A 25,079-nucleotide genomic window follows, 5' to 3' on the forward strand; every position below is an offset into this window, starting at 1 on the left:
AGCAGAGGAGAAGGGGCTGTAGCAGGAGCGTTGCTTCCCACGCTTGTTCTCTCCAGCTCCCCGGGCGGTAATGGGTAGTGTGCCACCGGCGTCCTGTGGTATTCGACAGTAATGGCCTCAATTGCTGCCGCTCACAATTGCAATATTGCTTTGCTGTCAAAGACTGCAGCGGTTTTATTTTATAATGAAAAACAGGCTTGAGCAAAGTGGGCTCATGACTTGTGTTTTGAAGGCTGCCGTAGAGCTGCTGCCCGTAGACCCGGTGCTGGTTACTGGGAAGCCCCCCGCCGCTGTGAGAAGGGCTGGTGGGTGCAATCTTTCCCTCAGGGGGATGGCTGGAGGGGCAGGGGCACGGCGTGGCTGGTGCCATGCCCGGGCAGAGCCTGATTCGGGGCTTGGATGTGCCCAGCTGGGCAGCTCCTGGGAAAACATGCAGCCTCAGGGCATTAAATCTGTCCTGCCGCTAATCCAGGACCACTCATCAAGCTGTTACAAATAGCAGGAAAAAAAGGCATTTGGACAATCTGCTGCTTGGTCAGCCCTGTGAGGCTTCAGCACGAGGAGGTGTACTTGGCTTTTTTGTGCTGCAAACCCCTTCAGAGCAAATTTCCTCATCTGTCCCGGAGCTGATGCCTCAGGAGGGAGGCTTCCCACCGAGGCAGCCGTCAGATGGGGATGTGGCTCCAGGTCATTAGTGAGCCAGGCTGGCCCCCAGCCAGTGACCTAGTAGTGAAAGGCTCGATCCCATTACCCTCTCCCACGCTGCCAGAGCCCTTGATTACATTTCCTAAGAGGAGGAGTTAAGCGGAGGAGGGTAAAGCCAGGCAGCACTCGGCAATCTGGGTTATGGTGCCATTGCCAGGGGCACATGGTTTCGGGGAGAGGTTGGGGTTATATGTTTCAGCAGGAAGGGAGCAGAGCTCCCAAACTTGGCAGCTTTTGCCCCAGGAAAGCCATAGGGAGAGGGCAGCCCCACATCCTCCTCCTAAACACTTTACCTTTACTCTGGGCTTTGCCTTTTTGCATCAGCAGCACAGGGATGCTGCACCCCAAAAAAATGAGTTCATCCCTTAATGCAGCGTAAGCCCCGTCAGGATTTTCCCATAACCTTGTGCTGCCGGTGTCTAGACAAGATTGTAGAAATACTCTCTCTCCTTATTAAAGGTAACTTTTTTTTTAAAAAAATGCTTCTTATTAAAGAAAGTCTAGATTCTCTCCAACCCACTCGCACTTAATTAAAAAGCTCTTAGAAGCACTGTTAATGACACATTCTAGACTTGGAGGATTGCGAGACGCCTCTCTGCGTGGGTGGTGCAGCGCGGTGGGGGTTAGGTACGTATTTTAAGCTTTTTGCATCCTATTGGAAAGGGTGGAGGTGGCTGATGCTCAGCGTGACCCAGCCTCGATGAGGCACGAGCTGTGAGTACAAACAGACAGGGAGGTAAAGGGCTCACGGCAGCCCGGCCACGGATTCCTTCTCCCATCTCGGTTGCTGCAGTTGGTGTGTTTTAAGGCTCAGGGTTTGAAATAGTTTGCATTGCTGGTGTACAAAACCAAAGAGAAAAAAAAAAAAAAAAAGGGTGGTTTGCTGGGCGTGCACCACGCCTTGTAGACATCCCATGGTGGAGCAAGTCAGGCTTCAGCAGGACACGAGTCAGTGTGGATGTGGGAGCAGACGTGTTTAATGTTTCTTTTTAAATGCAACTTTTAATGAGCCTCAGGCAGGAATACCCTGGGCATGAGTAAAGCCTCCCAGAAATGCGAGGTATTACAGCGGATTTGTGTTTAGCAAGCCTGGAGATAACAGCCTGCGGCAGCCAAGGTGGTGGTGGGGTTTGGAATTCATTATAAAAGAGATGTAGATCCTCTGAAGCCAGGTGGTGGGGGAGAGGTGAGCTCTTTCCCCATGCTAACGTGGTGCTGCTGCTCTCCCAGATCCTGCCCGCGTGGTGAACATGCCCCCTGTCATCTACGTTCCCATCGGGATACACGGATACATCCGCTGTCCGGTCGAGGCAGAGCCCCCGGTCACACTGGTCAAGTGGAACAAAGACGGACGTCCCCTGCGAATCGAGAAGGTAAGGAAGCCCCCGGGGGAGGGACGTGTGGGGGCACAGAGGGATTCGGACCCTCGTGTCCTCTGCAAATGCCAGTGAGCATCGTCGGGCACCCTGCCTGTTGGGAGAGAGGAAGCCCCGTGGGTGGGATGATGCTGCTTTTCCTTATCAGCTGTGGGCAGAGTTAATTCAGGTTCTTGTGCGGAGCCCAGGGCATCTGCAGACGCGCTGTCTGCATCTCCCAGACCTAATGCCTGCTTCCTTCTAAAGTCACCTCCTGATGGCCCTGATTATTTTTTTTTTTTTGCCCCCAATGGCAACTGATGGATAAAAGACCCTTTTAACAAGTCTCTGTCTTCCTATAATCATGGTTTGATAGTCTGAGCAAGGATATTAGCCATTAAATATTTAAATAAAACACTCAGTATTTTAAATTTTTTGCTTAAATATTAACGATCCAAAGTTTTTTAATCCCATTTAAACCTATTGCTGATGTGGGTTACTGATCCTTGGTGCCCTCAGCCCCTGGGGGTGGAGTTGTCTCTTTGGTGCCACCAAGACGAGTTTTACTTGGGGTTCGATAGATTCTGATGTTAAATCTTTTGGGTTACTGGAAGAAGCCTGGCTGGGTGTAGGGAGGAGAGAAGCCGCAAGATAAACCTGCGTGTCGTTGGGCATGGGTAGAGCAGGGCAACCCTTCCCAGGAGGGCTGCCTTTGGACGGGCTGATCTTGCCCCCATTTCCTCTCTCTGCAGTTGAGGAGATGACTTGGATGGTGGGAATTGAGTTGGGCATCTTCCAGGGGCATGACAGCTGCCCTGGGTGTAGGTGGGGGGCTTGGCTGAAGGGAAAATAATAAACTGGGAGGGGAGAGTGAAGGATAAGTCAGCTCCCTCTTTCTCACTGTCGCAGTATTCTGGCTGGAACCTGCTGGAAGACGGGTCGATCCGGATAGAGGAGGCAACCGAAGATGCTCTCGGCACTTACACCTGTGTGCCTTATAACGCCCTGGGTACGATGGGCCAGTCTCCCCCTGCCCGACTGGTACTGAAGGTAACTCGCCTCCTAAAATCCTCGCTCTGCAGCGGGGCATATTTGCCAGGAGTTGTGGCCTCTCGTGCCGAGAAGAACTGCAGCTTTGTGTGGGGTGCTAGGGTCCCAGACCGGGCAGCATGGAGATGTGTGCTTTGCAGGGGTATCTCACGCTGTAATTAGGCTTTTTTAATGTGGATTTTGCAATGTGTGTCATGGAAATACCTCGCAGGAGCAGCAGCATGGGTTTCAGCACAGGCTGGGCCATGCCCAGTGTATATAAGGCTTTGGTAGCACTGGACCTGGGGTGGTTTGAGGAAACATGTCCTTGGGATGGTCTTTTTGCCAACAAAACGCTTAGCCCTGCTGACCTGGGCTTGGCTTCACAGAGAATTTTAATAAATGGATGATCTGAGCTCGAGAGATGCTTCACGTGCTCTTGCTGCGTGCGGAGCCTGAGGCACACTGGGCTCCCAGTGCAGTTCCCGGTGCGGCTGGGGTGGGAGCTGCTGCCTCTTCCTTCCCTGAACAAAAAGTCCCGTGCTTGCAGGCGGTGATTCATGGTCTCTCGCTGAGGTTCACATAATAACGCTTTGTGTATCATAGACACGCGCATCCGCTACGGCGGCTGCGGAGTTGGTGAAATCAGGTTGATGTCTGACGCGATGTAGGTGGGGTTTTCTTCCCCCGTTTTCCTCTTTAAAACTTAAACAAGATGCCCTAGTGCAGCGACTTTTCAGAGAAAACTTCCCTCCGGGTGTATAATTTGGGGTACCAACCTCTCCGCTGTGGCTTTCCTCGCAATGCCTCACCCTTTCCCAACCCGGAGACGTGTTTGTTTTGCAAAAGGGCTGGTTTTGGTGGTGGGAGTGGGTGTGGGTTGATGCTCCTTGCCTTTTCCCTTGGCTGCAGGACCCCCCCTATTTCACGGTGCTACCAGGCTGGGAGTACAGACAGGAGGCAGGGAGGGAGCTGTTGATTCCTTGCGCTGCTGCCGGAGACCCCTTTCCCATCATCGCCTGGAGAAAGGTACCCGGCCTGCCAGACAAATCTGCAGTGCCTTTGGCTTTTGGTGAATATTGCAGACAGAGAAGCCACACTCTGTCCCGGTAAGAACAAACTGCAGGTACAGCTGCTTCGCTTTGGGCTGAGCCACTGCCGTCCTTTCCCGCAGGTGGGTGGGGGAAACCCAGCTTGTGGCCACCGAGTACTTGAATCCCACGAAACCGTCACGGCACCATCTGCAAAGCTGAGTGCTGCCCCTGCCCCGGCCCCCCCCGCCCCTCCTCTTCCTCACCAGTGCTTGCCCACAGGACACCCTCCTCCTCGCTGGCCTGCGAGGTGGTCACCGGCAGGACACAGCAGCCCCGTTCTTGTGGTGGGAAGGGACGTGCCACTGGAGCGTGTCTGGGGGTCTCTTGGCTGTGTTTTGGCAAGGGGCTGGGCTGGTCGGCAGCTGCTTTGCTGCCCCGTGACTTTGAAGACCTGGGAAGAAGCTGTTTTAATGACGCTGGACCGGACACGATGATTTCAGGATGTCCCTTTCTGTAGAGCAGGGTAGGAGCTGGCGTGGTGTCACAGCCTGGGAGCAGCCCAGGGCTTCCCAGTCCTCCTCCAGCCTGCCCTTCGCTTCCCACCTTCACTGCTCCCATAGGAAAGCCACCGTGTAGGGGACTTCTGGGCTCTGTCCCCCTGCCAGCATCCCTCCAGATGTCCTGTCCCCTTCTTAGAGCTCCCGAGAGTGAGCAGGGTCCCTGTGTCACCCAGGGGCGCCGTCCTTAGTCCTTGCAGTGTGAGGTGCTGGATCTCTTTGAGTTCCTTTTGTCAGCAGGAGTTGGTGATTTGCACGGGTTGAAAGTGATCTACCTAAAACTTCTTGGCTGTTCAGTCTTATTTTTCTTCTCCCCAAACCCCCTCCCTTCACAATTCCTATTCAGGTTTCTTTTCAACCCCTCTTATGCCTTCTGGCGGTCCTCCTCATGTCATGACTCTGGGCTTATCCCCCCCCGACTCCAGTCAGGGCTGGCTTGGGCTGGGCTCAGTTTCCCAGTGGCAGAAGCAAGCTCCCTCGCTCCCCATCAGCCCAGCAGCGCTGACCAGTCTCTTGAAGGACACCTGAAGACTTGGGCTTGGCGCTGGTAACCCCACGTGCCCATCCACTCCTCTGCTCATCCTGTGTGGCATCGAACTGAGGGTCCCCGTGTCGATCAGCAGAGACCTCTGCATGAAGAATGGCTAAAGAGGACTCAGGACAACGTGGGATTTGCACAACTTTGGCTGATGGGCGCAGACATGAGTTGTTACAAGATCCATCTTTCCGCTTGGTTTGAGAGCTCCCAGGCACCTCCACGCACGCCATCCTCCTGTGTCCCCGTGGGGCCCTTGCTGCCCAAATCTCTGATGTGCAGGGTCCTGCCCCTCTGCTGCTGGCTGAGGGGCAGTTTGGGCATCCCCTGGGGCAGGCGGTGCCTTTTCCAGCCTGGGCGGGTGTTTGCTGGGGGTGGCCGGTGCACCTTCCTCTGCAGCAGTTTCAGCTTTGGATGCTGGAGGTTGAGCCCCGGCGCTGGGCTCGGTGTCCGTGTGAGTGCCATGGGGGTTTTCCGCTTGCGTGCGAGCGCTGAGCATCAGCCTCCCTGACCCGTGCCTCTCGCGTTGCCCCGCCAGGTCCTCTCGAAAACGGGGGAACCGGCTGCCTTGCCACGACCGGAGAGACCAGATCCCTTGCTGGTGGCCGGCGGCGTCCCCTGGCCCGCGCAGGTAGCTTAGTGACCCCGCCACCGCCTCGTCCTGCCCCGCAACCCGCTTCTGAGTCATGTCTTTTTTCTCTCTTTGCCCGGTTTTTCCCCCCCTCCTGCTCCTTGCCCAAGGTAGGGAAGCCCAGCAGGAGCAAGCACAACACACTGCCCGGCGGCACCCTGCAGATCCGCTCCCTCGGCAAGGACGACCACGGCGAGTGGGAGTGCGTCGCCACCAACATCGTCGCAAGCATTACTGCCAGCACCCACCTTACCGTCGTAGGTACGGGCAGGGCGGGGGACGGGGCCTTGGGTAGAGTCCCCCAGGCAGTGCATGGGCAAGGCAGGAGGTGGGGATGCTTCCCTTGAAGAGAAATGTCTCCTTTAAACATTATTTACTGGTGGAGGTGCCTTTTTCTGCTCTGTTATTTTGGCTGCCTGCGGACACAGCTGTCCTGCTGCTGTTTCTAGCAGAAATTCCGCGTGGTCTTTGCTTGGTGCAAGAGGAATCCCCTCAAATCACGGCTGGGAGCAGCCCTCTTGCCTTTGCCAGCCGGCGCGTGGTCTTACTCCCCTTTAACCCCTCCCTCTCCCTCCACAGGCACAAGCCCTCACGCCCCGACCAGCGTGCACGTTGTGGTCGCCATGACCTCTGCCAACGTCTCCTGGGAGCCCGGCTACGACGGTGGATACGAGCAGACTTTCTCAGTTTGGTACGGCCCTCTGTGAGTCATCCCGGCATGCTTTGCTCTCTGCTTCTTTTCTTTCCTAGCCGACCCGAGCTTCGAGCAGCCGAGGGGGAGGAGGGTGGGGAGGGTGGCCTTGCCCGCCTCTACGCCCGTGGGCATTGCAGGGCTGAGCTCCCGTTCGGAGAGATGGGTGGTGGTGGGATCACGTAGTTCCTGTGTTTCTTCTCCCTTCTGTGCTAGCCAGTATTTCCATCTGCCCCAGCAGGTTTTATTTTGCTTATGGTACAAGGGAGATGCTTTGCATTCGTGTAACTTTGCCTCCGGCATCTAATTTCAAGATAAACTGTTTATGAAGCTTAAGAGCCAGAGAGAGGATGGAAAATACCACCTTTATAGGGTGCGTCCTGGAAGAGCTGTGACTAAGCAGAAATGATCTCTCCTTGCTGTGTGGCTCTCTGGAGGTGCTTAATTCCCAGCTGAGTTCACGATCAGCTCTGAGCCTCGTGGGGCTTTGCTCCCGTCGCTCCCGTGCCAGCCTGCGCTACCCAAAGCCGGTGGGGACATCCCGCCACCCCACAGTGGGGATGCTGGCTTTCCCCCAGGGCAGGGGAGGGTGAAATGTAGCTGCAGCGAGGTCAGGGTTTTCTTTGGGCTCTGCACTTGCTCTTGGCTTCCTCTTTTGAAGAGCTGGACTTGGAAACGGGGAAGGGATGAAGCCTTCTCTTCCCAGGCCTGGGCTGATGTTCTTCAGCCTTTCTCCTTGCTCTCTCTTTCCTTCCTTGCCTTAATTTGCCCCAGTGGAGACTGCTGATAGCATGGAGAGAGGGTAGATGCTGCCTGTAATAATTTCTGCTCTGCTCCAGCCTGAGGCTGGGGCTGGACAGTCTGTTAGGAGAAGGAAAGAAGAAATGGAGTGAGCAGAGGGGAAAAATGAGGGAGCGAGCAGAGCGGTGCAGACTTTCTCTGATAAAAACGTCCTTGGGAAGGAGGTGGTCACCTCGGAGGGAGCTGACAGCTGCTGCTGCTGGGTTCCTGCCTCCTCGAGGCTCTTCCAGACCCTGCACGGGGAGAGCACGAAGCTTGCCTGAGGGAATTTACAGGGATAGGGAGGTAGAGACCCATCCTGCCCAGAAGGTTGGGTGTGAGCCCTGGGGGCTGCGCTGCTCCCTGGGACCAGGGATGTGGGATGGTGCTGGGCGCCCCTGGGCTTTCCTCCCTGCTCTGGCTATGGGATGCTTGAGCAAAACACAGCTCTGTCTCCTGAGGAGCTCGTGCTCCCCTCCTGCTTCTGCGGTTGTTGGTGCTGGAAATGCAAACCCTGCTCTGGGGGGATGGCCAGGGCCTCCACAGCATCCCACCTGCACGCGTGCTCTCCCTCATCACAGGTGGGCTCCCATCCCTGGGGGGCAATTAGTGCTGTGTTTACCCTCCACTCTCACCCCTTGCTGTTGTGTGCCTGCCCACAGCAGCGCGGGGAAGATGGGTTGCTTGGTCGGTGGGGTTCAGTGCTGCAGGAAAACCCTCTCAGGGTGATGGGCTGCTGCTTCTTCACTGCCCTTTACAGGGGCAGATTATTTGGTGTATTTACCTGGCTGTATGCTGGTGGCTACAGAAATGCCCGCTTCCTATGCAGAACAGACCGTCTGCAGTAATCCTTCCCAAATCCTCTGCGGACACCACCGAAACCTGCAGCAAGGGCTTGGGGCTCCCTACAACATCTCTCTACCGATACTTGCAGTATCGTCGCAGCGCGGTGACGCTGCTTCGGGCCGTGGGGCCCTTTTGCCGCGGTGCTTCGTGGCGGGGTTATGGCTTGTGGAGGTGGCTGCACGCTCGCCTGGGCTGGGGTTGCACTGGCACGGCTCTGGGAGCCTTTTTTTGCCCGGGGCTTGTGGGTTAGACCTGTCCTGTGATCCTCACAAGTAACCTCTGCTGCACTGCTGAACCCTGGTTATGCCCTGGGCTGTGCTGGCAGCCCCCAACTTGTGCAAATATGGCAAAAACGGTGATTTAGTTAAATGTGTCTTGTGGGATTGCATGTACAAGGCTACAGCTGAGGGAAAACTTGGCTCTGGCTCGGGAGCTGTCGAGGTGTACATGGGAACAGGGCCCATCTCCTGCTCCAGCCATCCCCTTTGCAGCACTCACCAGAATAAAAATGCACCAGCTGCCACTTTCGCCCATGGGAATCTGATGGAGATAACCCCCGAGTGGGGCTGTTGGCACTGCTTTTGTCCCTGACCCTGCTCAGAGGGTGCAGGCAGTGCACAACAGCGGGGAGGGCTGGTAGCTGTGGCCGTATGAGCTGGGGGATGCTGGTGTGGCCCAACGGGACGGTGCCCCTTGCCTGGCAGTCCTCGTGTGAGCCGTCCCCGAGCCAGCTCTTGGGTGGCGAGTGGCTGCCCCACGTCCATACACATCGCTGCTGTCAAACCAAACCATCGCTCGGGAAAGCTCCATTCTCACTCGAGAAGTTAATGCTGCTTCTTTGTCCTCCCTGTCGAAGGCACCTTCCCTGAGGATGCTTCCTTTTCTCTTGGCAGGATGAAGAGAGCCCAGTTTGGCCCCCACGACTGGCTGTCTCTCCCAGTGCCAGCTGGTTCCAGTTGGCTACTGGTGGATACCTTGGAACCGGAGACTGCCTACCAGTTCAGTGTCTTGGCTCAAAACAAGCTGGGCACCAGCTCCTTCAGTGAGGTGGTCACTGTGAACACTCTAGGTAGGTCATCCGTGGAGAGAAGGGGAGGAGGGGGTTCAGGAGGTGCGTGGGGAGAAGTGGCCCTTTGTCTTGGTCCGTGTGTCCTGTTTGCTGGGGATGGAGATGCTGATCAGCAGCAGTAGTTTCCAGCCACCTAGAAGATAGTTTGTGGAGAGTCCTGGATGAAGCTCGTAGGCTTTGCTGGATGCGTGAGGCTCCTGAAAGCTTGTCCTAAGAAGCAGCGTGGGAGAGCTGTACTGTAGCGCAGTCACTTTTCAGATCTTCCTTAAGTTCAGCTGGGGTCAGGAGGTATTAATAGAGCACAAAATCGCTTGCGTGCGGCTCAGAGCAGGAGCTATCACAAAGGGCCTCATGCTGGTACCTGCCTTGGGGCCATCTCGGGCAGAGGGGGCAGGAAGCAGGAGGCTTTTCTAGTGCTGTGCCCCTTTACTTGGACTCACTGCATTGTTAGTCCCTTGCTTTTCTGGAAAGCCACTTTTATGTCTCTGGATAAGAGAGCCTGTGCCTGAGATGTGCCCTAAACTCGTGGAAGATGGGAACTGCCACCGCTGTGGTGGTCCAGCTGCTGCTGCTGGGGCACGTGTGGGAGAGCATCCTCTGCGCTTCCTCTCGGCCCATCCCAAAGGTGTCCCTGTCCCGTCTGCTCTGTCCACAGCATTCCCTGTAACAACTCCAGAGCCTCTGGTGTTGGTTACCCCACCGAGGTGCCTAACAGCCAACCGGACACAGCAAGGCGTCCTCTTGTCATGGCTTCCTCCTGCTAACCACAGCTTCCCCATCGACCGCTACATCATGGAGTTCCGTGTCGCGGAGAGGTGGGAGATCTTGGATGACGGCATCTTGGGGACCGAGAGCGAGTTTTTTGCCAAGGACTTGTCCCAGGTAAGCAGGGGGCTGCCCACACCGCACCTCTGGTGTCGCACCATCTGCTGTGGCTCTGGGGAAGGTTTTGGGGTGGCTCGGTCCCCCGTGCTGGGGTCTTCAAGGAGCTGGGCAAGGTTGGGGGCTGCGGTGGGGGACGTGACGGATGTGCTTGTGTTTTAGGACACCTGGTACGAGTTCCGGGTCCTGGCGGTCATGCAGGATCTCATCAGCGAACCCAGCAACGTTGCTGGCGTGTCCAGTACAGGTAAGAGGTGACTCCTTCCTCTACCCCCAGCTGGTTTTGTGCTTTTGAATGAGACGCTGAGGCTGGGAGATGGGCTGATGGGTTAGGATTGGTGTCCTGGGCACGCTGCTGGCCCCGTGCTGCCTCCCGACGCAAACGGATCAGCAGCACTCGAGGCGGGTGAGGACAAACGGCCCCATTTAGTCCTTCCCGCAGAGCTCGGTGTTGTCCGCTGGTGCAGAGTGACAGCGCATCTCGGCTCTGTGGGGGTGCCTGGAGAACAAAGCTCCGAGCGGGCACTGCGCAGCCTGGAAATGGGAATGAAAGGTGCAGAGAGGGAAACGTAGCACTGCAGTGCAGAGTCCAGGAGGAGGAAAAAAAAAGCTTTGCAACAGGAGACTGCAACGTGCTGCAGCTCCTGCACGTACCCTGCGCCCCGGTCCAGCTCGGGGGATGCTCCTCCAGCAAGGGACAGGACGTGATGGTGATGGGGAAGACAAGAGCAGCAGGAGATGGGGATGCGGCGAACCCTGCTTTTATGGAAAAGCCGAGGAGCCACCCAGCTCTGCCTCACGCAGGAATGCAGCAGTCTCTCTCTGCCCTCAAGTGGTGCCGGCGCGGTGTGGAGAGCCTGCCTGCTGCAGGCTGCCTGCTTGCCTGTGCCCTTCCTCCTCTCGCACAGTTTTTCTGATGGGGTTTGGCAGCGTCCCCAGGGCGTGTGTGTGCCCCGACCTGGGGCAGCTGCCCTCCCAGGCTGAAAGCTGGTGGTCCCAGTAGGCAAAGACATGCTGATCCTGCGTGCGGGAGAGCTGGCGTGGGCAGGGTTTGCGTCTGCAAATGGCCACAGCCGAAGTCTGCTGGTGGTTTGGGTGTAGCTGTGGTTAGCGAAGGGGCGTCACGGGTGTTCAGAGCCCAATTTTCATTGAAAAGCTGAAAAGGAAGCACTGGTAAACAGGGTAAAATAGCCATGTGCTGCTGCAGCGGGTTGTTGTGCCAGGAGATAACTGCAGGTTTAGTGCAGCTGTGTGCGCTTGTACGTATTTGTGTGGCGTGGAGGCTTCTTCCCTGGGGGTCCGTCCGCTACGATAAAAAGGTTTATCTGGTACAAGGTCACTAAATCCCTTAGCAGTGGCCTGCAGCAGCACTGCCTGCCCTTCCCAGCTGGGCTGGCTTGGAAACAGGGTCTTTACTTCAAGATTATCATTCCTTCTACTAGTTGCCTTCACGCTGTGGTAGGTCCCCAGGGAAGGCAGCAGGCAGGGGTGTGTGCATAACACCTAAATGTTGTGGGTTTTCCCCCCAGACGTATTCCCTCAGCCTGACCTGACGGACGAGGGTCTAGCCCGCCCAGTGCTGGCTGGCATCGTTGCCACCATCTGCTTCCTGGCTGCTGCCATCCTCTTCAGCACACTCGCCGCCTGCTTCGTCAACAAGCAACGCAAACGCAAGCTTAAGCGCAAGAAAGGTGAGTCCATCCCCGGCGTCCTTCCTCCCTCCCGCCTCTTCCTCGTTTCTCCTCCCTGGTTGTGTTGTGGTGGTAACCTTCTTCCCTGTCTGTCTCTTCTTCCGCCCGTGCGCGTCCTCAGGTGAAGCCCTGACTTCATCCCTCGGCTGTGCCTGAAAGCGCCCATGGTCGGGAGCGGGAGAGGCAGGGTGGGTGAAGAGGAGACAGAGAAACTAGCCTGGGATTTCCGAGGGAGCGCTCTCGCGTGGTGATAACTCCTAGAGCCGGGGGTTTAGGGCTGGGGTGTCCTCTGGGCCAGAGATGGGTGGGGGCACCACTCACCTCCTCGAGGTCCTCCCCACCCCGGAGCTGGGCTCTCCAGCTGTTTTCTGCCCAGCCCGGAGCGGGCAGTGCCTGACCGCCGCGCTAGGCTAGAGAAGACCCCTGCCAAGGAGACCCCCGCCGCTCTGCTTCCCGAAAACTGGGGCTGCAGCCGCCGTACAGGAGCGGCTGGCAGGGAAAAGGGCGGCTGGGGGAGCCAGAGCGGGCAGGGGAATTGGCTCCTTCTCCTCTAGCCTGCGAGAGTGCGGCGGCAGGACCCTGTGACGGGAGCTGTTTGTTGTTAGCAACCATTAAAGTGCTGGAGCAATGAAACCTTGGCCTCTCGTTGAGTGTCTTTTGTTGTCTTGATGTTGAGTTTGTCTTGCCTCTGTCGTGTTGCGCCTCCTTAGCGTTCTCTCTTCTTTCCCCTTTTTATTCTCTTCCAGACCCTCCTCTCTCGATAACCCACTGCAGGAAGAGTTTGGAGTCCCCGTAAGTATCTGTCTTGGATGTGGCACCAGGCTGTGGGTCTTCAAGATGCCTCCTTCCTACAGCTGTTGCAAAGCTGAAATGGAAATGTCTGACCTTGTTTGGCTGCTTCTGATGAGTTGTTTTGGGCATTCCCTGAACTTGTGGGAGCACGATGGTTCACAAGAGGCAAACGGGCTTTGGAGCAGAAAGCGGCAGGGCCAAATGCAGCGGACTTTAAGCCCGTTGGATCCCTGTTGGATCTGTGGACGCTGACCAAAGCTGGAGTTGACTTGTGGAACTCAACTGCACACCCTGCTTGAAGGGGCTCCTCAGGAGAAGGGCTAGCCTGCTGCGTGCGGAGTCCTTTGTGCAAGCTCAGTGTAGTTTTTTGGGTGATTCTCTGTTGGGTCTGGTTTTTCTTGGTCAGTTCAGAGAATCTTACACCTGTATCTTTTCTCACCAAGAGTGCCCTGCCACAGCCTCTTTCCACACATGCCCAAAGGTGGTGGGTTGTCACTGCACTGTCTCTGGATTTGTTACTTTTTGCCTTTCAGTCCTGTTTGTCCAAGGCTTTCTGGATAGGGATGAGTGAACTGTTCTGATGCTCTCTGCCTTTTGAGGCTCTCAGCCTGAAGTTTGATTGTTGAGAATGGGGTAAAATATTGGTCTGAAATGATCTGTCAGCATCTCTGAGTGAGAGTTGCAGGAGGGGACATTTACCTGATGTCCCTCCTCTCGGAGGCTCTCCTGGGTGTGGATAGCTCAGGTGAATGTAGGAAACCTTTGAAGGAGTTGGAAGTGAGCTCTGGATCTGTCTTTCGTCCCACTGGGGCTGCAGAGCTTTTTGCAAGGTGTTGGTGGAGCTTGTTGCAAAATGTTGGTATGAGCTCCCTGTCCTGGGGGGGATGCTGAGGGTGCCAAGCTCCGCTCCCAAGGAGCAGGACTGACGTGTGCTACTGCTGGTCCCCTGGCCTGTGCTGTGGCCAGGCAAGACTCTGCCATCCTGGTTAGCCCCTGCAAACTTCTCCCTGTGGTCCTCTTGAGAGCTGCTAGTACGTTGTTCTCCGGATCCATCTGGCAGTTCTTCTGGGTGAGAAGACTTCCTTTCCTCTCCAGGTGACAGTCCCCTCTTGGTTTTTCTCCCCTGTGGTCCAGGTTGTCTTCCGGCAAGGTGAGTCCCGAGAGCATCCGCACACTCCGTCCCCCCTCGGAGTCCTCCGACGACCAGGGTCCGCAGGCCAAGCGGATGCTGAGCCCCACCAAGGAGAAGGAGCTCTCCCTTTACAAGAAGACCAAGCGAGCCATCAGCAGCAAGAAGTACAGCGTCTCCAAGGCGGAGGCTGAAGCCGAGGCCACCACCCCCATCGAGCTCATCAGCCGCGGGCCGGACGGCCGCTTCGTCATGGACCCGGCGGAGATGGAGCCCTCCCTGAAGACACGGCGGATCGAGGGCTTCCCCTTCGTGGAGGAGACAGACATGTACCCCGAGTTCAGGCAGTCGGATGAGGAGAACGACGACCCCGTTGTCCCCACCTCCGTCACCGCCCTGAAGGCCCAGCTCACCCCTCTCTCCTCCAGCCAGGAGTCCTACCTTCAGCCACCAGCATACAGCCCCCGGTTCCACCGGGCGCTGGAGGGTCCCGGCGCCCTGCAGGCCACCGGCCAGGCCCGCCCGCCGGCCCCCCGGGCTTTCCACCACCAATTTTACGGTTACCTCAGCAGCAGCAGCCCCGGGGAGGTGGACCCACCGCCCTTCTACATGCCAGAAGTCAGCCCGCTGAGCTCGGTCATGTCCTCCCCACCGCTGCCCCCCGAGGGGCCTTTTGGACACCCCACCATCCCCGAAGAGAACGGGGAGAACGTCTCCAACAGCACGCTGCCCCTGGCCCAGACCCCCACGGGGGGCCGGTCCCCTGAACCCTGGGGCAGGGCCGAATTCCCCTTTGGCAGCCTGGAGCCGGCCCCGGCGCCGTTCCCCCACCAGCTCCAGTCGTGCGAGGCGGCCGAGGGCACCCAGCCCACCGGCTGCCTTCCTCGGGGGCCGCCCCCCTCATCCCTCCAGGTGGTCCCCGCGTCCTACCCGGGCATCCTGCCCCTGGAGGCACCAAAGAGCTGGACCGGCAAGTCACCCGGCAGGGGCCAATCCTCTGTGCCCACCACCACGAAGTGGCAGGACAAACCTATGCAACCCATGGGATGTCAAGGGCAGCTAAGACATACCAGCCAAGGTATGGGCATACCCGTGTTGCCTTACCACGAACCGTCCGAGCCCGTCGGCCCCAGCGGCACAAGCACATTCAGCCTGGACACCAGGTGGTACGAGCCCCAACCCCGACCTCGGCCCAGCCCTCGGCAGGTCAGGAGGGCTGAGCCCAGTTTACATCAGGTGGTGCTACAACCTTCGAGGCTTTCTCCTCTGACCCAAAGCCCCCTCAGCTCCCGCAACAGCTCCCCAGAGCTGACCGCCCGTGCCCGGCCCCGGCCGGGCCTCATCCAGCAGGCTGAGGTGTCAGAGATCACCCTGCAGCCCCCCGCGGCGGTCAGCTTCTCCCGCAAGTCCACGCCGTCGACGGGATCCCCCGCGCCAAGCAGCCGGGGAGGCAGCCCCAGCTACCGACCTACTGCCACCTTCGCCTCCCTGGCCACCGGCTACTCCGGCTCCCAGGGCTCCTCCCTGCCCGTGGACACCATGGATGTTTTCGGAGACATCCCCTCTCCGAGGAGGGCTGGCGAGGAGATTCTCCAACCGGAGCCGACATCCACCACGGTAGCCGCCACGGGGTAAGTGTGTGAGCCCCGTGGTGCCCCCCACCCCACCCCAGCCCCCCTCCCAGCTTCCCCCACCCTGCCTCACCCGCTCCCTCTGACTCCCTCCCCGCCATCGCCATCCCAACTCGTAGGGTCTCTCTGGGCGCGCTGCAGCATCCCTTTTGGAGACGGCGTCCCGCGGGCTTTGCTAGGGAAGAGGCTGGTGCCGCGGGCGCGGGTTGCATGGCCGCTGCCCGAGAGAGCTGGGATTTAGGCAGGCGACCTTCCCGGTGCCGGCGGCACGCTTGCCTCCTTCCCGGCCGCTCCCTTGGGAAGCCGGGAGCGCCGTGACTCGGGCTACGGGCCGTCTACCAGGCGTGCAAAGACCTGGCTCCCGGCTCGCTTAGGTAAGTGTCCTGGTGTCACCGGCGGTTGTTTCCTCTTCTAGCTACTGGCTCTTGGCTTTCTTCGAACGTTAGGGCGGCCGCCGCCGTGCCTCTGTCTTCCTCCTCTTCCTTCCCGCGGAGTCTAGAGAGCTTTAATGCATGAGAGAAACAGCTATCACGGTCACCGCCCCACCTGCAAAAGGGATGCTGCAGCCCCAGGACGCGGGCAGGGAGAGATCAAGGACTTAGCCACACCAGCAGCATGTCAGGAGAGGAGGAAAAATAAAAATAAACTAACCCCAGCGGAGATCGGGAGGCTGCCGGCACGCTCAGATCCTGCCCTAAAGAGGGATGTGGCTGCACTAGACAGTAGCGGCTGGTTTTCCAGGTACCAGGGTTGCTCCAGGCAAAAAGCGTCTCTCTCCTCTCTCCTCTCTCTCTCTTTCTCTCTGTATTTCTCCTCTTTCCCTCCGTCTTTCACAGCACCTTAGACCCCGTAGCCGTGCTTTCGTCCCATCCTTTCGTCTCGCTTCATTTCGGCTTGTTGTCTGGCGGGGTCGAACCGCCCCTCCTCCGGCTTGTGGCAGAGAGGAGTCGGGGGGCCGGAGCACCCAGCCCCGCGGAGCCGGCGCGGTCGGAGGCGTACGGAGAAGAGGCGTGTGTTTCGGGGAGGGGGGAGGCAGCGTTTCACCCCCGCAGCGCCCTCCGCATTTCACTCCCGCCCTCTGGTACCTGGAAGCGTTATGGCCTTAGGAAACCCCTCCGGCCTGGTCTGGCTGGGGTGCGCAGGGGGAAGGAAGGAAGGAGGGCTCAGGGGAGAGGATGGGGAGGGAGAGGAGCTGAACGAGCCTGAAGCGACTTCTGTGTGCCTCTGGAAAACACAGCTACGGAGCGATGCAATTAAACCTGTAGCCGTAGGTCCACGTCTCCTAGCCAGGGCACCCCAAGGAGACCCAGCTCCAGGACAGATCCGTGTTAGAGCAGCACCGTTGTCCGTGCTTTTACGCAGTGTATCCATTCGCTTTGTTGATTATTGTTTTCGTTTCTTCTTTTCCTTTCTCTTCTGTTTCTTTCCCCCTTTCTTCTCCAGCCTCGTTTCGTTTGTGTTTCGGTTTGGTTTCTTTCCCTCCTTTTCCTTTGGAGTTGTTGACGTGCTGATGTGTTGCGGAGCTCGGCTCCTTGCGGGTGTTGATAACTGCTTTGTTTTTGATTAATCTCAGCTATCTGGGCAGTGTTGTCGAGACAAGCTTCTCCTCAGCTCAATAGGTAAGGGTGATCCATGTCCGAAAGGATGGTGTGGGTGCTGTGGAGGGTGGCTGGGAGTGGGGCATGAGAGGGGACACGGAAGGGGCTTTTCCAATACCATCTCTTCCTTTAAAGGGGAATAAGGAATCCGAAAACACTAGGAAACACCTCTGGACGCACAGTCTCTGTGGCTTTTGGGTTTCCCCTCCCAGCAGCATGTCACTGCTCCCCTGCCTTCAGGGAGGCGGCGGGGCTGGAGAGCCCGGTGGTGGCAGCCGTGTCTACGTGTTGGGGTTTGGGATGAGCCAAGCTGCCGTCTCCCCCGTGGCCACTCTTCCTTTCTTGGGGGGTGGCGATGTCTGGCAAGAGGGTCATGCGGTGGTAGGGAGGAGTGTGTCGAGGTGGGGTTGTCCTGGATGATCCAAACCAGGAGGAGCTCATGGCCGCCCCCTGCAGCCAGGTAAAACAGCCACATCCAGAGCAACCGGGCACAGACAGTGCTCTCGGAGTGGGGCTCCAAAAATCAGTCTCTAGCTGCAGTCCAGGACATGGAGAATTTTGTTCCCATCAGTTCCTGGATCTGTTTTCTTTTTCCTAAGTCTCCTCAATCGTGGAAAAGGGGAAAAGTCTTTCAGGGTGGGCTGTACAGTTGGCAGCAGCGTAACTACAGTTTCAGGCTGCCGGGGAGGTGTTTTATTGTTCCCGTCACAAGTGCAGTCACAGTAAAAGCCCTTCTCCTCTGAAAAACTCCTTAGAGAAATCTTTTAAGACAACTTCTGACCCAGCTGTAATTAAACAGCCCTAAGCAGATCTTGAAAGACTCTCCCAAGAAAATACTTCTCAGGCTGCCTTTGTGGGGCCCGTTTCCTAGAATAGCCATGGGCATCCCTGGAACTGGGATGGAGTAATTGAGAGATGGTTTTTCAGACCTTAGAAGCAGAGAATTTCACTAAAATGGCTAAAGCCAGACGGGATAATAGTCATTCCTGATCCCAGGGATTGGGAGGGCTGACCCATTTGGCTCTCAGCCAGGCTGGTTACGAAAGGAGAGGTGGGATTGCAGATGGGACCATTTCTAGAGCTTGGCCATGCCCAAGCTTCCTTAGGACAGGTCTTAAAAAAAGTTAAGCTTTGCTGCCTTGGATGGGAAGAGTCAAGGTTTTGGCTAACGCTCTCCTAACAGCCTGAGGAGCTTTGTTGGGCCACAAAAGAGCCTCATGAGGGAGAGATGAGATGCTTAGAGAAACCAGGTGGATGTTCCTGGGAGAGGGGAATTCCTCCAGCTGATCTGGAGGGTTGTCCTGGGGTGGGGAGAGCAGAAGAGGTGAGGGAAGGAGTGTTGGGTCACAGCAATGGGAGCTGGTACAGGATGTGTGCTCCGTGGAGGCGCCACCCTCTTGGCATGGCAAAACCTCTCCAATTTGAGCCTTGCAGCCTCCAGAGCTCTTGAATCCTTGGCTTCCTGCTTCTGTTTTGCCTTGCTGGTCCCAGAGCAGGGTGTCCCATGAGGAGCAAAGCTGGCACTGAGCCTTGGTGAGATCTGGGCTGTGCCAGACTTCTCGAGAAAGGGGGAAGCCCTCAGTGAGGCCATGACTGTTTATTCTTTTTTTATGGTGCTTCCCTGCTTCAGGAGCGTTAGGGACACGAGTGAACATGGCTTTAGCGCAGCAGAGGTGAGTCCAGACTCATGTCTGAGTTCGGTGTGGCTCTTGTATAGATCCTGGCTGACTCCTGTGCTGGGTGCTGCGGGCTGACGGGGTTTCAGGAGCAGGGTCCCATTGCCCAGTAGGACACTTGCTGAGGAGCAGCCGTGCGTCCTACGCTGAGATGCTGCCAGGGGTTGGAGTCACAGGAGCAACACCAGAGTCAATATCCCCAAAAAGGGGAAGCCAGAAGAATAAATCTCACTTTAATAAGCGAGGAATCCTGTAAAGAGCCCGGCCAAGTAATTTCTTGATGATTTGGGGTCATAAAATTGTCAGTGCATGTGGAGCACAGGGATTTTATACCAGACCAGCCAGATTTCTGTACTGCAGTAATAAAAGCTGAGAGGAGGCGAGGGAGAGGCAGTTTGTGGGCTCGGTGTGGTGGCTGCAGCACGGTGGCTTTCCCTGGGTGAAAGTCAGGTAGTTTTTACCTGTGGGCAGGGATAAATAATGCCCTTACTGAGTCGGCACAAGCAGGTTTCCCGTTTTCTTCTCTCTGGATGCAGCGCGCAGCGATACATCTCCTAACGGGGAAGAGGGGGCTGTTGTCTCCCTGCAGAGGGAAACCCAAAAACCACAGACAAGGCACCAAGCTCCCATGCCCCTCGGCACTGCAGCCTGCCCCGGGCGGCCCCCCCGGCCCCCCCCTTGCCAGGGCAGCGCTGCCGACGCCGGGAGTTTGAGGGCTCAGCCGCGGCGTAGCGTTGAGTGATGAAGGGACGTCGGCGCCGGGCGTGCGGGAGGAGGAGCACCCCTCGCTCCCCGCTTGAAAGAAAACAGGTTCCCCTTTAAAGACTGTCCATGTGCTGATCCTCTGCATGTGTTTCATGCCTCCTCCCGCTTGGAGAAGTTGTGAGTCCGCTTGTCTGAGTGCGTTTTTCTTTTCTTTCTTAATTATTATTATTTTTTTTTTCTTTTCAGTCTCTTTAATTTACTTATATATTTTTCTCACTCCTGTTTTTCATTTATCTTCCTCTCTTGCCCTCCCCTTCCCCATGACTGTACTCCCCTCTTCCTCTCCAGTCCGGCCCCTTTTCCCTTGCCCTCTCTCCTCCCCGCTCCTCTTCCGTCAGCATGGTGAAGTCCGTTGTGTAGGTGAGTTGTGGTGTTTGCAGACCTGGAGAAGGGACCCCCTTCTCCGGTGTGCCCCCCGCTGTGACCAGCCCCTTTCTCCCTCATTGCCGTGCCTTGGCAGCAGCAGCAGCTTTGGGGCCGGGGGCCGTCACCACTGTGTTTCTCTAGCACGCCCCTCGCGCTGAAGGATCGCAAGCGATGCGCAATGGCTTTCCGGGATGGAGGCAGCAGCCAGCGCTGCCTCAGAGCAGAGGGGGCATTCCGACTTGCAGGACATCTCGTGGGATCACACGGGACTTGAGCTCGAGACAGAGCCTCGCGTAGGTGAATTGAGCTCTTCGTCTGAGAAGGATGGAGGGTTGAAGGATGCGGTGGCTGAGACGTGATGGGCTCTGGTCCAAGTGGGTGTTCTAACATGTCCAAACTATTTCTGGATGTCAGTGTCTTGACTCAAGGAGAGGAGGAGACAGGGAACGTTTATTGAGACCTCCACAAGGTGAAATACATGTATTGTGCCCTTGAATCTCCTGGACCCTTCCACTGTATTGGTTCCTTCTTTTGGTAGAAGAGGTTAGTGATGCTTTCATGGGCCTTCTCCCTTGCATCTTTGCTTCCTATGTGGAAAGAAGTTTGAAGAAGAGCAGCCAAGGTGTGTGTTGGGTTGGACAGGTCTTCTCCCCCAGCTACCTGCTCCTGTCTTGGGGCTCTTTTGAGATCCCTCCATATTTTGCAGCCTCTCCAGTTCCTTTCTGTCCAAGCAGTTCAGACCCTTGCTCGTTCAGAAGGGTCGTTCTTTGAAGACTTAAGGAAAACTGCTCCTCTGGGTGTTTGTGGTGCCTCGCAGAAGGCTTGTGTAAGGAATTCACATGTGCTTCTTGAAGCTTCTTTGCTCGGCTCTACGCTGAAGTCTCTAGAAGTTCGTCTGCCTCTGTGAACCTTTCGTCTGCTGGTGTTCAAGATAGCTCTCGTGCATGGGCAGCTGCCCAAAATACTAACTCTGGGGGCAGGAGGAGGCTTTTGGCTGAGCTTAAAATGAAAATTAATTTGAATGAATCGGAGTCCTTTGAAGAAATAAAGGGTGGGTAGAGCAGATAAAATTTGGCTGGTGAGCAGCATCATTTTGTCCTCCTTTATCTCTTCCTTGCCAGAGGTCAGACAGTATTTATGGTGACACATGGGTTCCTTGCGCTCACTGTTTATGTTTGTGTGTATAAATACAAGTCCAATTATGGAGAACGAGTGGAAATGAGCTTCAGGCAATTTCCTCATAATCCCTTGTGTAAATCTGTCTAATTTTGTCAACATGCCATAGTAGCATCTTCTTAGAAGGCAAAAAAGAATGGAAAGAGTAAGAGCCTTTTACAGTCTGAGCTTTAATAATATTAGTGATGTTGTCTGGGTGGTGGGAACAGGGCAGGGTGGTGGCAGGATCACCAAGCTCGGTGGTGTCCAGGGCTTGGCACACCTGAGCTCCACGGGAGGTGGACTGGTGCTGGAGTGGTCGAGGTCACTGGTAGCCAAGCACCTGCATGAACGTAACTATTGTGCGCATCATAGGATGGTGGATATAAGTGGGAGAAGCCTGTTACTGACCATGCAGAGAGGAATTCAGAGGGAAGTCCCAGCTGTTGGCCCTTTGGGTCACTCTGAGCCGGCAGGTGGTGCCCTGACAGAGCTGGGGGCTGCTGCTCGCAGGCAGCCCCTCTCACGAGAAGCTGGTTGCACTGGGAAAAGGCGTTTAAGCAACTCTATGGGCTCGTATACATCATCTTTCCTACGAGGGAAAGCTCTCGCTTGGATCCTGCCAGCGGGACTATCAGCTTGTCTAATGAGTTGCTTCATCTTCAGCTGATGTGCTGCTCTGCTGGGAGCTGGAACAGAGCCTCTCCAGGAGCATCCACGCCTCAGTGTCTGTTGCGATGGGAAATACGAAAAGGGGCTTTTTCCATACCCAGTGTTTGGGTTTCTGTTGCATCTGCTGTGTCCCAGCTGCTTCATCAATTCACACCGCGCTTTTCTTGATGCTCTCCAACGCTGCTAGCAGAACTGAGAAGCTTTGCAATCACACACATCTTCAAAAACAAACCCGTCTGCTCCCCACGGGGAAAAAAATCCCTTGCGAGCTCTTCGCCTGCTCCACTCCAGCTGAAGTATCACCACTCTGGCAGCCTCTTGGGATCTCAGGCATAAAGCGTTGCTGTCCCACCGTGCTCTCTGCAGCGGTGGCCTGCGTGGGCTCGCAGAGGAAAGCTTGCGGGGTGTCTTCGGTGCTGGAGAGGCTCCACCTGAAACCCAAAGGAGGTGAGAAGCTCCCAAACCCATCGCTGGGGGACGTGCTCTGGTACCGCAGCCCTGGTGCGCTGGGGCTCTGCGCTTGAGCCCCCGTGCTCGCCCGCTGCCCCCGCGCCAGGCGCCGGGTGGGCCGCACCTTACTGACAGACCGGGAACGGGGTGGGTGAGTTCAGCCACGGCTTTTTGGTGACAAAACAGGAGTCTGAATGCACTGAGGCTGCCCCCTTGCAGTCAGTCTCGAGGTGACTCTTCTACCTGCCTTGTGAAGAGCCCGTGGCTCGCGGGGTTTGTTGATCCCTGCCCCGGTCACAGCCGCCGGACGATGCAGGAGTCGCCATCGACGCTGGCCTGTGCGTGGCTGGTTTGAAAAGGTTTGGTGGCTGACCTCCGGTGACCCGAGTTGTGAGAGCAGAGGAGTGTCACCTCCTCTTGAAGGGCAGGACAGGCTTGTTAGAGGCACGTTGGTTTTAAATCACCAGGCTTTTCTCTCCAGAGCCTGGCTTTGAGTGTTGGCTTTCTTGCAATGAAAGGCACTTTGTGGATGCTTCCCCTGTCATCTCTGGGCACCCCGTGTGTGGGTTGCTCTGTGGTGACTCCATTGATCTCAGGTCGTTACCTGTGGCCTCTGCTGCCTTAACTCGGACTTCTCCTCCTGCGGCATTAGGTGTTGGCGCAACTTGGACGTGAAAGTGAAATGGAGAGGGGGAAGGAAATGGGAAAGCAGCAAGAGGGGGGGATGCTGTGATGTGTGATAGCTGAGCCGGACCGACCGCTCTCCTAAGGAGGAGGTTTTCCTCTACTGCCCTGCTTTCCACAGCAGTCATACCGTCCAATCCTTGGATGGGGAAAAACGGGTACAGTGAAAAAAATAGAGCAAAATAACTCCCTTTGCAAAGGGGAGACCACTTAACCTTGAGCTGATTCCTGTAGAAGAATTACTCAGGGGCTAAAGCTGGAGAACTTAGAACTGCTGCCTCTCCTGCGGGAAACACCCCTTTGCAAATCCCTTCCTTGTCCCCCACAGTGAAACCTTGTCAGTGTTTTCGTTTTAACGTCCTGTCCTGCAGGTCAAGAGAACCCAGCTCCCAGCCTCTCGGTGTTAAGGAGTTAGACGCTCCCATGCTGTTGCGTTTCTGTTGTCGCTTATAGCAGGGACCTGGGAGCGAGGTACCGCTCCCGGCTGTGTCGGCCTGTGCCCTTCATGTCCCTGTCTGTCGTGTGGCCCCTGTTATTTTGGCCGTGGGAGCAGGGCCGGCAGGATCCTGCCTCTCTGCTGTTTGTGGCGCCGGTGTTGTCCACCCTGGGTGGCTCATGGTCTCGATGCTGCCGTGCCGCTTCTGCCTGTCTCTTCCTCTCTCTCCATCCCAAGGGGGTTTCCCACCACTTCCCAAAAATGCCTTATCGGACATAGGATCTGCCCCGTCCTTTTTTTTTTGTGTGTTGTTGTTGTTTAGCGGAGCTGGCATGGCAGGCAGGTGAGCTGGGGTGCCGGCGGCTCTCTTGCGGGGGGCCGGGCGTTGGGCCGGGCGTTGGACCAGCCGGGCTCGCGGCACCGCCCGGCAGTGTGGAGGAGACGCAGGGGGACGGCGGGGACCCCGCAGAGCGTCACGTGCGGGCGCCTCGCTTCCTCCAGCACGCCTGGCTGGCCCCGCTCCCGCAGCCCTGGGTTTCTCACCTTTTCCTTTTCCATGGCAGAGCTGGCTGGGGTCGACCGATCCCCCACCGGGGACATCCAGAGGCCCGAGCGTGGCCGAGAGCCCTGACGGTGCCTGTCTGCTTTTCCTTCCTAGAAAACATCCATCTCCGTCCGGGGACGCTGCTGCACCTGAGAGGCTCGAAGCTCTGAAATACCAGCGGATAAAGAAGCCCAAAAAGTCATCCAAGGGCTCCTCGAAATCCAGAAAACAATCCAGTGAGTGCGAGGACCCCACAGTGCCCAAGAGCATCCCCTCTGTTCCTCCGTGGGCAGAGCTTGGGCAGGTCCCTGCCCGCTCCAGCGCTGAGGGGGGGTCTCCAAGCCCGTGTCTGGATGCTGCCCTCACCCCCTGCCCCCCGAAGGGATGGCTCCTTGCCCGCAGGCTGTCCCTCCCCTGCTTTAAACCCAGTTCCCCTCCCATGCGTCTCCTCTAGCAGTCTGGTTTGGATTTTATTTCCGAGCATTAGTTTAATTTTCCCTGATGCCCAACGTGTGCTCCCTTCTCCCCAAGCAGCCGGGTTTGGGGCCGAGCTCGCCGTAACCTCCCTTTCACGGCGCGCAGAGCGCTCTGCCTGCTGCCAGCGCTGCCGGTAGCTGCCGGCTCTGGTCCCATCTGCCTTCTTTCCCCCCCTCCCTGCAGACGGCTCTGCCTCCCAGGTTCAGCAACTTCCCAGCTCTCAGGTACTGTGGCCTGACGAAGCTGTCTGCCTCCGCAAAAAGAAGAGACACCCTCGTCAGGACCCCTTCGCCCGCCTCTCGGCGCTGAAGGACGACCTCTGCCACCGGCAGCTCCCCGAAGACCAGACAGCCATTCTCAACAGCGTGGACCACGATGACACCAGCGGGCACGCCACGTTGCTTTAGCCTAACGCCCGCCCGAGAAGGTTAAACAGGAGGGGGTGGAGGGAGCCGACATCGTGCTGCCGGCGGACGGAGGGGATGGGAGAGACGGGGTGGGGGACACCCTTACGCTGCCACCTCTGCCCGAGGGGATTCGGGGACGAGCTGGGGGGACCCTGGGGCAGGTTGGGGGGACGGGGAGGATGCCTGGAGCTGAGCGCTCCTCGGATCCGCTTCTCCCCTCACCCTGGACGGCTTTGGTGGGGTGGGAAGGGGTGTGGGGGGGATGTTGCACCTCAGTTTCAGAAAAGATCTCTAGGCTTAAAAGGCATAGACGGAGCTTTTGACGTCTGCTTCTGCAGCGCGCATTTAGGGAGAAAGTGTGGAATTGAGCAGCTGGCCCTCAATCGCCGGAAGAAATTAAATGACACAGGGTGTAATTAATTGACAAGAAACTAACAACCCAGACGGGAACTGGTAATCCCATGAATTTGATTATGATAAAAACATGACCAA

General features: G+C 57.0%; 1 protein-coding gene across 5 annotated transcripts in view; it reads left to right on the forward strand.

Annotated features, from left to right (window-relative positions):
• IGSF9B (immunoglobulin superfamily member 9B) overlaps nt 1-24,598 on the forward strand; it is a 38,364-nt gene extending 13,766 nt beyond the window's left edge. For 2 of the 5 annotated variants that reach the window (XM_074927371.1, XM_074927373.1), the window contains exons 8-20: nt 1,936-2,078; nt 2,970-3,110; nt 4,002-4,118; nt 5,957-6,107; nt 6,426-6,549; nt 9,057-9,232; nt 9,888-10,114; nt 10,277-10,361; nt 11,644-11,805; nt 12,552-12,597; nt 13,732-15,357; nt 23,818-23,939; nt 24,364-24,598. In XM_074927371.1, coding sequence (XP_074783472.1) covers nt 1,936-2,078; nt 2,970-3,110; nt 4,002-4,118; nt 5,957-6,107; nt 6,426-6,549; nt 9,057-9,232; nt 9,888-10,114; nt 10,277-10,361; nt 11,644-11,805; nt 12,552-12,597; nt 13,732-15,357; nt 23,818-23,939; nt 24,364-24,587 — 3,344 coding nt within the window. In that variant the 3' untranslated portion in view covers nt 24,588-24,598. Of the gene's footprint in view, nt 1-1,935; nt 2,079-2,969; nt 3,111-4,001; nt 4,119-5,956; nt 6,108-6,425; nt 6,550-9,056; nt 9,233-9,887; nt 10,115-10,276; nt 10,362-11,643; nt 11,806-12,551; nt 12,598-13,731; nt 15,358-15,772; nt 15,864-16,930; nt 16,977-23,817; nt 23,940-24,363 lie in introns of those variants that run through there. The other 3 variants (XM_074927372.1, XM_074927374.1, XM_074927375.1) reach the window with 3 other exon arrangements.
• Nucleotides 24,599-25,079: the final 481 nt, after the last annotated feature.

This window comes from Athene noctua, chromosome 26 (genome assembly GCF_965140245.1).
Source record: "Athene noctua chromosome 26, bAthNoc1.hap1.1, whole genome shotgun sequence".
In the NCBI taxonomy this organism is placed as follows: domain Eukaryota; kingdom Metazoa; phylum Chordata; class Aves; order Strigiformes; family Strigidae; genus Athene; species Athene noctua.